Here is an 11,614-nt window from a genome sequence, read left to right as displayed (position 1 = left end):
GGGGGGGGGGGCTTTCACCTGAACAGAGGGTTGTTTGTCTTCTCAGCCTCTTCCGGGGGAACCAAAGACATTGGGGTCAAGGGAACAACGTTTACAGCCTGCAAGAGAACAGGAGTCACGGAGCTCTGCTGGACAGGCAGCAGGGATTCAGCGTGGAGAACTTGACACAGAGGGAGGAGAGACCAGAAGGACCACGGCGGGTTCCCTTACACCGGGCTGATGGTCCTTCTTCAAGTCCACACTGGCCTGGCTGGTGTCACTGATGTCATCCAGGGAGAGGAACTGCAAGGAGAGGACCACACCAGTGACCAAGCAGCAGCGGAGCTTGGCCCTTCGCAGCACAGCGTCCCTTGGGGACCTCGTGGCCCTGATGGGGCAGAGAGGACACGAGGCAACCCCATGGTTGTGATCCTATGGATGGGACAGAGCCAACGGCAGAGAGAATGGCTGTGGCTTTTGAGCCTCTACCAGGACAGGAACTGGGCTGTTCTGGACAGCACTCACAGAAGGAGTCACAGAACTATTAGGATTGGAAGGGAGCTCTGGAGATCCCCTCAGCCATCTCTTCCCAAGGTGCACAGCCCCGGGGCTCTCAGCCCATCCCCATCAGGAGGTGCTTCAGGCCCCCACCATCTCTGCAGCGCTCCACTGGGCTCTCTCCATCAGTTCCCACTCTGCCTGGAACTGGGGAGCCCCACGCTGGCAGAGCACAGGGGAGGAGCACCTCCCTGCCCTTCTGACCACGCTCTGTGCAATGCACTCCTGTGTCCCATTGGCTTTCTTGGCTAGCAGGGCACGCTGCTGGCTCACGGTCAGGCTGCTGGCTACAAGGACCACCAGGTCCTTCCTTGCAGAGCTCCTTTGCAGCTGTTCAGTCCCAACCTGTCCCGATGCTGTGGTTGTTCCTCCCCGGCCACACAACTCTACAGTTGCCCTTGGTGAACCTCATTGGGTTCTTCTCTGCCCAGGTCAAAGGAAGGCCGAGGCTCAGGGTGGAGGGGATCTCTAAGTGGAGCAGAGGGAATAAACTCTCCCAGCAAGCAGGGCTGCAAGGCAGCGAGTCCCTTCCAGTGGAGGCCAGCACAGGAATTTCACGACAAGAACCTCCCAAAGTGCTCCTGCCTTGCCTGGGTGCAGGAGCAGGCAGATGCTGGGCTGAACACCCACAGCAGCAGCAGAACACCCACAAAGCACATCTACAGGAGCACACCCACCACCGCCCCCTCACCTCTTCCTTCTCCATCCCAAAAGTCGCATCCGCGTCCTTGCCGTCCGGTCCCACGGAGCAGGGCTGCTTTTCCCGCCTGCATCAAGGAGCAAAGGCACAGTCAGAGGCTGCCAAGGCCCGGCCCAGCACCAGCCAAAGGCAAAGAAGAGGCAGGTTTCCTCCAGCTGCACTGCACACAGCAAGCGAGCAGCTTCCAGCATCGCCTCTAAGCAGAAGCACCCCAGGAAGGAGAGTGCAGACCACAGCGTGGCTGCCAGCACCATCAGCCAGCCACGAATGGCATCAGCTCATGCCCAGGGAGCTAACATGCACGCTCCTTGTGTTCCTCTGCTGCTGCCCAGGAAAAAAATTGGGGCTGTAAGAAAGAAGGGGACGGACTCTTGACGCTGCAGCCCGTGCAGAGCCTCTTCCAGGTCTGCCTCAAGCTCCCAAAGAAGCAACCAGCAAGATCTCTGGCAAGGGGGGCTTGAAACAGGACAGTGCAGAGGAACGATGTTGCAGGCACCTGCTCAGAGCAAAATGCCTCAAAAAAAAAACCTCATCTTGTTAGAGAAAACCTGTCTGCAAACAGACTGAATTGCCTGTTTTAAGCTGATCCCTCCTTACTGGGGACCACGCTCTGAACTTGAGCCGGGCTGGCAGCAGACGAGTTGTGAAAGAGAGCTAGGAAACTGTGAAGGCAAGAGCAGTGCCCTAATGTCAGCAACAGTGGAGAAATAAATCACGAGCTGCTTTGCCATGTAGGTCAGGTCGTTGCACGCTGAGGTGGACTCTGTGGGTTGCCGGGCCCTGCCCTTTCCTTACACAACAGCAGAGTGCTGCAACAAAACCACAGCACAAAGCCACTGGAAGAGCCCTGGGGGAAGAGCTTGGCAGAGCTCTCCAAACTGAAGCAAGCCCTGCTGGGGCCTTTCACAGAATCCCAGAACCATAGGGGTTGGAAGGGACCTCTGCAGCCCCCCGCAGTGCAACCCCCCCCAGCAGTTCCCTGCAGCAGCTGCACACAGAGCATCCCGGTGTGCTTGGACCTCTGCAGAGAAGGAGACTCCCCCACCTCTCTGGGCAGCTGTGCCAGGGCTCTGCCACCCTCACAGCACACAGCTCTTCCTCACGCTCACACACAACTCCCTGGGCTCCGGTCTGTGCCCGCTGCCCCTTGTCCTGGTGCTGGGCACCACCGGACAGAGCCCAGCCCCCTCCTCCTGACCCCCGCCCTTCAGAAACCATCAGCACTGCTCAGACCCCCTCCTCTCAGCCTTCTCTCCTCCAGGTGCACAGCCCCGAGGCTCACATCCTCTCCTCATCAGGGAGATGCTCCAGGCCCCTAATAACCTCTCTGGCCTTTCACGCCTCCCCACAGATATCCTCAGCTTCAGAGAACTTTTTGTGGGGCCTGAGACCGACTCTGCAATAGGAAGGTTGGTTGTTGAAGCAAATGACTGCCCTAAGGAAGAGAGCTCAGCAGGGCAGGTCACAGCCTCAGCCCCACACCGGGCAGAATAGGTCAGAGCTCCTGCAGCTCTGTGCTGTAACGGGGAGGGGGACAAGGAAGCCAGAAGCACACAGGTGCATTCTTTGCTACAGCGGTGAAGTCGTGCAGGCAGATCCTGGCCCCTTCACACCTGGTCTGCCCAGAGGATGGAGGGTGTTACTCACTTTTTGTTGGAGATGGTGTCAAGTGCCTGGTAAACCAGTGAGTACAGGTACTCTACCTGCAAAATAGGAGCCAGACTTGGAGACAGAGAAAGCATGTCCTGGAAAAACCCCACCAGCTGATGGCCACAGCCCTCCTCTTATCCTCAGCCAGCCAGAGCTTAGTTTCTCCGTAACTTTTTTATTCTTTTCCCTGTTCAAGCCGTTTGGAGTGCAGGTTTGGGAAAGGAGAGGGTTGTTGCTGTTGTTTTTTTCCCCTATATTCCGCCCTCTAGAGAAAAGTTGAGCAGCAAATTCTTGTTTTCTTTCCAAGATTTTCTGGTTTGCCGATCCCAGCACACATAAAGGGGCAGGATTCAGAAATTATATCCTTTCATCTTCATTCTTTTTTATTACAGCCAAGCCTCTCGAACTCCAGGGCAGCCCCTGCACAAACCTTGGCCCCAGGACTAGGACGTGGCAGTGCCCTCGGTGCTCACCTTCTTGCTGTAGATGCAGGCAGAGCCCTGGATTAACAGAGCTGCCTCTATGAAGTTCATGGTAGTTTTGCCACCGTCAAAAGAAATACAGATTTGGTCCAGCTGTAAAACAGAAAAAAAAAAAAAAGGGAAAATGAAGCTCTCCAAACTGAAATAAGCCCTGCTGGGGCCTTTCACAGAATCCCAGAACCATAGGGGTTGGAAGGGACCTCTGCAGCCCCCCCAGTGCAACCCCCCAGCAGTTCCCTGCACCAGCTGCACACAGAGTGTCCCAGCAGGTTGGGATCTCTGCAGAGAAGGAGACTCCTCCACCTCTCTGGGCAGCTGTGCCAGGGCTCTGCCACCCTCATAGCACACAGCTCTTCCTCATGCTCACACAGAACTCCCTGGGCTCCAGTCTGTGCTCGCTGCCCCCTGTCCTGGTGCTGGACACCACTCGACAGAGCCCAGCCCCCTTCTCCTGACCCCACCCTTCAGACACTGATCAGCATTCACCCCCCATCCCCTGCAGCCCAAGGATCTTCTCCACGGCCATGCTGCAAGGACCACATCCCCAGCAGCCCCCTGAAAGCAGAGAACATGCAGAAAGGACAGGTGAGAGACGCTTCCAGATTTCACAGCCACGTCCACCTGCAAACCAGTGAGCAGGCAGGAGCTGCGCTGTGGTGTGAGCAGCAGCCGCAGGCAGAGACAGAAATTCCCTTTGTGCCCACGGCGTTACCGAGCCCTCACCTCCTCCAGGTACTCCCCGAGCTGGGCGGCCACATCCACCTCCCAGTTCTTGGTGAGGTCACGGATGGGCTGCAGCAGGTGCGTGAAGCGCGACTCCACGTCCTCCATGGCGGCAGCTGCAGGCTGGGCACAGCCAGGCACTGTGAGCCGCGCTCCTTCCACGTCCCGGGTCGCTCAGGTTGACAGCTTTTCGTAGCTGGCTGCTGCAGTATCACAGAATCATTCCAGTTGGAAAAGACCTCCAAGATCCCCGAGTCCAATTCCAAACCCACCCCGACCGGGCCCACACGAAGCCGCGCCCCCCAGGTGCCACATCTCTGCATTTCCTGAGCACCCCCAGGGAAGGGGACACCATCCCCCCCCCGGGCAGCCTGTGCCAGTGCCCGACCGTGTTTTGGAGAGGAAATTGTTCCCAATATCCAACAGAAACCTCCCTGGCACAGCATGAGGCCACCACCTCTCATCCTATCGCTGTAACCTGCAAGCTCAGCCTCGGCACCAACACAGAGATCGTGCCAGCAGATTTTGGAGCAAGAGAGCACTTGGTGCCACACACACACACCCCGATGTCAGCTGCAATTGAGCTGGCCTGGCTCGGCCCGGCAGACAGCTCGCTGCTTCCACAGAACCCTTCAGGATGGAAAGACCTCAGAGATCCCCAAATCCAACCACCAACCCTCCCCACGTCCCAAGCCTCCACGTTCCTAGAGGCAACAAAGGCTTCGAGTAAACACGCCCCACAAAAACAACAGAGAAACCCCACGCTGGCACCGAGAACCACAGGCGAGCTCGGGTTGGAAGGGACCTCCACGGAACCACAGAATGGCTCAGACCCTGAGATCGCGGTTCCTATGAGAGCACCGCCACGCTCTCGCGAAGGCCACACACACACTCACCCCCAGGGAGACGCCGCGGTGATGTGGAATAAAGCGGAGCGGAGCCCAAGAGGAGCGCTCCCTCAGCCCCGCCCGGAACCCGGCTCCCACCGCGCCGCCATTTTTGCGTTTCCCGCCCGACGCGACGTAGCGTGACGTCACACGTGACGCGACGCCGCCGTGCGTGCGTGCGTGCGTGCGTGCGTGCGTGCTGGCGTCACGGGCGGCGCGCGCGCGGGGACGTGTCGGTGGCGCCGGGCCCGCCATGGGGGAGCCGCCGCGGCGGCCGCGGGAGCTGTTCTTGGCCGGGCTGGCTGCGGCCTACCTCGCCGCTTTCGTCTCGCTCTACCTCCAGATCCCCGGTACGAGCCCGCGGGGCTCCGCGGCCCGGCGGCTGCAGCTGGGGCCCGACCCGAGGGCTCCTCTTTCCCCGTTATGGCGAGCCCGGGGGGCTCTGAGGGGGCCGTGGGGGCTCTGAGGGCCGTGGTTCCCGAGGGGCCAGCAGCTGGGGTTCCCAGCGGCTGGGCGGGAGGTGGGAGCGCCGGCGGGGCTGGGGATCAGGGGCGCTTCCTAAGGGATGCGGAGGGGGCCCCTTCTTGGGGGGTTGAGGGAGCAGGGGTTCCCCTTTCTTGAGGGCCCTGGGGGTCAGAGGGGGCCCTTCCTTCGTGTGGGGTCCAGGGGGAGACCGTGCTTGGTGGGCCTGGTGTCCTCCCCGGGGATCCGCTGAAGGCCGGTGGCAGGGGGACAGCTGAGGTTCCCCAGGGGGATGGGGGCTTGGGACCGGTGTCATGAGGGGTTGGGAGCGGCTGGTCGGGGGGTGCTCAGCGGGCTGAGTGTTCCTGGAGGGCTTAGAGATAGCAGGGAGCAGAAGTGAAGTCCCTGAGTGTCTGGAGTCCCGGAGCTGCGGGGGGTGGGGGGGGGGTCCTGGCCCCTCGGCTTCATCCCATAGGGAGCTGCCCCACGAACCGCTCCTTCCTTCCATCCCTTTAGGGCTGTACGGGCGTGATGGGATCCTGCCGGCCCGCCGGGTGCTGCGCCTGAGCGGGAAGGGGCTGTGGGAACAGCTGCGCGATGTCCCCACGTTGCTGTGGCTCGGCCCTCACCTGGGGCTGGACACGGAGCAGGGCATGGAGCTGCTCTGCCTGCTGGGAGCCGTCGCCTCCCTGGGCGCGCTGCTCTGCGCCCCGCTGCGCGACTGCCTGCTCTTCGCCGTCCTGCGGGTGTTCTACCTCTCGCTCTACCAGGTACGGGTGCCGTGCGATGAGGACACGGGCTCTGAGCTCTGTGCCCTCCGCCCGTGGTTTTGGTCGGAGGAGCTGGCGTGAGTCAGAGGAGCTGCGGCTGGAGGGGGGTTCCTCTTTCCTCGTGCGCGCCCGCGTGGGTGGCATCAACTGAAGTGGGGGGGCAGCGAAGCAGGGAGGGCGTTATCCCCTTCTGCTCTGCCCTTGGGAGGGTCCGTGTGGGGTGCTGAGTATAGGTCAGGGCCCCCAGCGCAGAGACGTGGGGTCAGAGGGGGCACGGGGGTGGTCAGGGGCTGCGGCACCTCTGTGTGAGGAAAAGCTGAGGGAGGGGGGTGTGTGTGGCCTGGAGAAAAGATGGCTGCAGGGAGATCTCACCGCCGCCTTCAGCACCTGAAGGGCCTGGTGCACAGGAGGAGAGCAGCTTTGTAAACGTGCAGAGAGCGATAGGATAAGGGTGAACGGCTTTAAACTGAAAGAAGGGAGACTGAAGTCAAATGTTGCAGGGAAATCTTTCATCCAGAGGCGGTGCGACCCTGGCACTGCTGCCCAGAGCTGCGAGTGCCCCATCCCTGGAGGTGCCCGAGGCCGTGGATGAGGCCCTGGGCAGCCTGAGCTGGTGGGGGGCACCCAGCCCACGATGGGAGGGGGTTGGAACCAGATGGGCTTGAAGGTCCTTTCCACCTTAAGCCGTTGTATGATTCCCTCCGGAACCGGGGAATGGGAGAGGAAGCTGCCTGCGTGGGAACTGCTCCTGGTGTGCAGCTGCCTGAGCCGCGCTGAGCGGGAGGGGAAGTGGCACAGGGGGCTGCATGGAGCTGGGACTCCCTGCTGTCCGCAGCCGCCTCCTCCCAGCCCCTGCGTGCCAAGCCCTCGTCCTTCCCTTTTAAGGTGATGCTGGAGAGAAATCCATCTTCCTCCTCCCCTCCAAGCTGCTTGCAAGCAGGGCTGCAGCCAGGGCTGTTGTGCCGCTGCTCGCCAGCCACGTGGCTGCGCCGGGAGCTCTGGAGCCGCTCCTGGGCTGCGGTTCTTGGCAGTGTGGATTTGCCAGCACATCTGGCCCGGGAGCATCCTCCTCCTTCCTTCCTCCTCCATCCCATGCCCTGGGCAGTGCAGCCTCGCCTGCTGGGTTTGGCTCGCAGAAGCTCTTGGGTTTGGCCCAGCACGGGCAAAGTGCTTTTCGGGGCGGGGGGGTTGGGGGGGCTCTTTATGGGCTGGGAGACAGGAAGGAAACCTCCCTCCCACTGACTGCTGGCTCTCCCCGCAGGTGGGACAGGTCTTCCTCTACTTCCAGTGGTAAGTCAGCCCTCGTGCACCCACCATGCTCTGCAAGGCTCTGCCTGAGGACTCCGTGCCTCTGCCCCCAGCCCCCTAAGGGGCTCTGTCCCCCTGCTGTCACCTCGGGGACGCGGCCTGTGGCCCCAGGGTTGACAGCGGGGGATGGTGACATTCCCCTAGGGACAGCCTCCTGCTGGAAGCGGGCTTCCTGGCCGTGCTCGTGGCTCCCCTGCGCCTGCTCAAGTGGCGTTCCACGGCCTGGCGCCCACACGACAGCGTCACCTTCTGGCTGGTGCGCTGGCTGCTCTTCCGCCTCATGTTTGCCTCTGGCGTGGTGAAGCTGACCAGCCGCTGCCCCACCTGGTGGGGGCTCACAGGTGAGGGGTAGCACGGGTTTCGGGGCACCCCGGGGAAGCCCCGGGCACGGCCTCCAGCCTCGGGTTGCGCCCTGAAGCAGCCGTGGGGCTCTTCTCCCTTGTGAACACGGCACCCGTGGCACAGCTGCGTCCGTGCCGAGCTGCGTCCGTCCGCCTCCCCAACTCCCCGACCCTGTGCTGTCCTCCCAGCTCTCACCTATCACTACGAGACCCAGTGCATCCCCACGCCGGCCGCCTGGTATGCCCACCAGCTGCCCGTGTGGTTCCAGAAGTTCAGCGTGGTGGCCACCTACGTCATCGAGATCGCCGTCCCGCTGCTGTTCTTCGTGCCCGTCCGCCGCCTCCGGCTCTTCGCCTTCTACTGCCAGGTTGCGTGGGGGTGCAGCTGGCAGCGGGGTGCCCCTCAGGCTCTGTGACACTCTCCCAACCCCGCCTCTGCTCCTGCCCAGGTCCTGCTGCAGATCCTGATCATCCTCACGGGCAACTACAACTTCTTCAACGCGCTCACCATCGTCTTGGCCTTCTCCCTGCTGGATGAGGAGCACGTGGGGCGCTGGCTGGGGCGCGGCAAGAGGAAGCACGCCAGCTGTGAGTCCCTGGGCTCGTGCACTGTTTTGGGGGCTGCTGTCCCCTCTGCTGTGTTTGGGGTGGGAGGGGGACAGGTCACTGACCCCAAGAGATGTTGTTCTGGCTGCCGTGGGCCAGCGCGGTGGGAGCCGGTGCCCGTGAGGCGCTCAGGCTGGGACGCAGCGCATGGGCTCTGGTGCAGGGACACGCTCTGAGCTCTGCCTTCCCTGCACGTGGGCTCTCAGTCCCAGGTCCCGCTGTGTGCCGTGGGTTGGTCTTGCCAAGCCCTGTGCTCTCCGATGCTGAGCTGCCCCCCCTCCTCCAGCAGCCTGGCCTCCAACCCTCCTCTCCTTCCTCTCCACCCTGCTGGAGCTGGCCACCTACGCCTTGCTGCTCTACTGGAGCATCCACTACTTCAGCCTGGAGATCGACTGGGAGAAGAAGCTGCTGGAGTCCAAAGTGGGTACGTCACGGCTGCGCCGGGGTGGCCGTCCCCGCGGCCCTGCTGCCCCCGTGGGCACCGCAGCTGGCCCTGATGTGCTGTCCCCCAATCTCAGCCTTCACCTACCACGAGTTCACGCAGTGGCTGCGAGCGGTGACGCTGCCTCTGGTGGGGCTGGGCTTCCTCTCCCTCTCCTGGGAAATTCTCTCTGCCATGTACCGGTGAGTGCAGGGGGGGAGTGGGGGGGCTGCAGTTTGGTGAGCGGGCAGTGTGGGATGTGGCTGGCACCGTGGGCACAGGATGGAGGTGGCTCAGAGGGGGGTTGTCTTCGCACTGCTAGAGCAGGGCACAACCAGGGCACTCCAGAACCTGTGCTGAGGGGGGGGGGCTAACCTGGCTCTCCATCCCCCTCAACGTGCCCCCAGCCTGGAGCTGCCCCCCCCCCCAGGTCGTGCAGCTCTGGTTTCCCACCACCCCTCCACCCTCTTGCAGGTGTGCCTGCGTCCGTGGCTTCTTCTGGAAGCTGTGGGCCACGCTGCAGTGGGCCGTCTTCGCCACAGCTACCGTGGGGATGTTTGCCATCAGCTTGGTGAGCGCGTGGGGGGCACGTGGCTGGGCCATGGGGCACAACGCTGCGGTCCCCATTCCCTCATGTGGGGCTGGGGGCTGGGGGGGGTGGGGATTTGCTGTCAGGCAGCAGCGCTCTGAGGATGGAGCACGCATTCCTTTTAGAGTGGGAGGCTCAGCCCGGCCCCCCCAGCCTCTCTGTCTCCTCTCCCTGGGGGGGGGGGGGGGGGGGGGGGGGGGGGGGGGGGGTGACGTGGCCGCCCTCTCTGCCCCTCCCCAGGTGCCCTTCACCTACATTGACTACGAGTCCAACGGCAAGCTGTGGCCCGGCATCCACCAGATGTTCAGCGCCGTCGAGCGCTTCCAGGTGGTGAACTCCTACGGGCTCTTCCGCAGGATGACGGGCGTCGGGGGCCGGCCCGAGGTGGTGCTGGAGGGCAGCTACGACAAGCAGAGCTGGACGGTGAGCACCCAGCTTGCTATCGGGGAAAGGGGAGGTTGGGATGGGAGGAGGCTGGAGTTTGCTCCGAGCACATCCCTGCCTTGTGGCTGCTGGGACACCGGGTTGGCCCTGTGCGGTTGGGGGGCTTTGTTCTGTCGCCCTGCTTGGGAAGGAGGGGAAGGGAGCTGTGCCGTCCGGAACAGCGGGGCTGTAGGGGTGTTGTCTAAGCCCAGAGCTCCGTGTCTGCCCTCCAACCCGCCCTGCTCTGCTCTGCCCTGCCCTCAGGAGATCGAGTTCATGTACAAACCGGGGAACGTCAGCTCGACCCCCGCCGTGGTGGCCCCCCACCAGCCCCGCCTCGACTGGCAGATGTGGTTCGCCGCCCTGGCTCACCACACCAGCAGCCCCTGGTTTGCCAGCTTCGTCCACCGCCTGCTGCAGGGCAAAGAGGACGGTGAGCGGGACGGGGGCTGCGGTGGCCCCGTGTGATGGGGCAGCCCCCCGGCTCTTGACACGACGCTTGCCCCCGTTCCCCCCGCAGTGATCCGCCTGGTGCAGGTGGATGAGGACAGGTACCCCTTCAGCGCCCAGCCGCCCGTCTACCTGCGTGCCCAGCTCTACAAGTACTGGTTCACCCACAGCGCCGAGAGCGGGTGAGCGGGGAGGGGGCAGCAGGGCTGGCTCAGCCCCCCCACACTCACACCTCGTGCCATGGGGTATTAAAGCGGGGGGGGGGGTGTGGGGAAGGAGGGGAGGGTCAGCTGTGTGATAGGACATGAGGAGATGGTTTCCAGCTAACAGAGGGAGATGGAGACTGGGCCTAAGGAGCAAGGTCTTTGCGTTGAGGGCAGTGAGGCACTGAGGTTTGCCCATAGAGGTGGTGCTGCCCCGTCCCTGCAGGCAGCCACGCTCAGGGGATGGGGCTCTGAGCACCTGGTGCAGCCGTGGGAGGTCCCTGCTCACTGTGAAGAGTGGGAGCAGGGCCCTTCCAGCCCCAGCCATTCTAAGAACCATGGTTCTAAGGGAGGCTCAGAAGCTCCGTGTGCTGCAGGCCGGGGGGAGGGCTGTGTGTGGGGGGGGGAATGGGGGGTTTCCTCACGGTGCTGCGGGGTTCCTGCCCCTGTCCCCAGCCTGACACCCTGTCCCGCAGGCCGGCAGCTGCGCGGTGGTGGCGGCGGCAGCACGTGCAGGAGTTCTTCCCCACCGTCTCCCTCGGGGACCCAACGCTGGACGCTCTGCTCGCCCAGCACGGGCTGAAGGTAGGACCCGCTCCCCACACCGCACCGAGCCCCGTGGGGCACAGCTCAAACCCCCACCCCCCCTCCTCCCCCAGGACAAGCTACCCCTGAAGCGCCCCGTGGATGCCTTCCTGCCCTGGTTCCTGGGCTCCGTGCGCCGGCTCAGCCGCCCCTTCCCCCCCCACGTCGTGCTGTGGTCCCTCTACCTGGGGGCTGCCATTGCTTGCCTGCTGCGCTCCATGACCCGCCGGCCCCGGGGGGGCCCGCCCCCCGCCCGACACAAAGCTCCCAGACAGCAGCGGGGAGACCCCGGGGAGAAGAACGGGCAGCTGCGCAGGAAGGAGGGCAGGGAGGCGGACGAGAAGAGCGAGGGCCGAGCCCGGGGGGGGGCAGCCGATGGCGAGGGCCCCCGCGGCACCAAGAGGAGGAAGTAGCAGCGCTGGGTACCCCGTGTTCCACGCACTGACTGCCGCCGCTGGGTCCCCCCCCCCCGCCACC

The 11,614-nt window shown here is 63.4% G+C and overlaps 2 protein-coding genes across 3 annotated transcripts in view; one reads left to right on the top strand and one right to left on the bottom strand.

Annotated features, from left to right (window-relative positions):
* Positions 1–5,136, bottom strand: part of NCAPH2 (non-SMC condensin II complex subunit H2) — a gene marked incomplete in the record, with an annotated part of 9,796 nt that extends 4,660 nt beyond the window's left edge. The window contains 7 exon segments of the mRNA XM_021384352.1: positions 19–98; positions 211–282; positions 1,229–1,304; positions 2,885–2,940; positions 3,361–3,462; positions 4,093–4,295; positions 4,989–5,136. Of these exon segments, the coding sequence (XP_021240027.1) occupies positions 19–98; positions 211–282; positions 1,229–1,304; positions 2,885–2,940; positions 3,361–3,462; positions 4,093–4,200 (494 nt within the window).
* Positions 5,173–11,614, top strand: LMF2 (lipase maturation factor 2; the record flags this gene model as incomplete). 2 transcript variants are annotated; one of them, XM_021384351.1, is given in 14 exon segments in its annotated part: positions 5,173–5,329; positions 5,958–6,211; positions 7,473–7,501; positions 7,664–7,860; positions 8,050–8,228; positions 8,310–8,448; positions 8,756–8,890; positions 8,985–9,090; positions 9,362–9,458; positions 9,717–9,899; positions 10,164–10,332; positions 10,420–10,531; positions 11,029–11,137; positions 11,212–11,614. In XM_021384351.1, coding segments are annotated over 14 exon segments (2,145 nt in total). In that variant the 5' UTR covers positions 5,173–5,232.

The sequence above is a fragment of the Numida meleagris genome, chromosome 1 (assembly GCF_002078875.1).
Source record: "Numida meleagris isolate 19003 breed g44 Domestic line chromosome 1, NumMel1.0, whole genome shotgun sequence".
NCBI classification, from domain to species: Eukaryota; Metazoa; Chordata; class Aves; order Galliformes; family Numididae; genus Numida; species Numida meleagris.
This window is presented reverse-complemented; position numbering and strand designations above follow the sequence as displayed.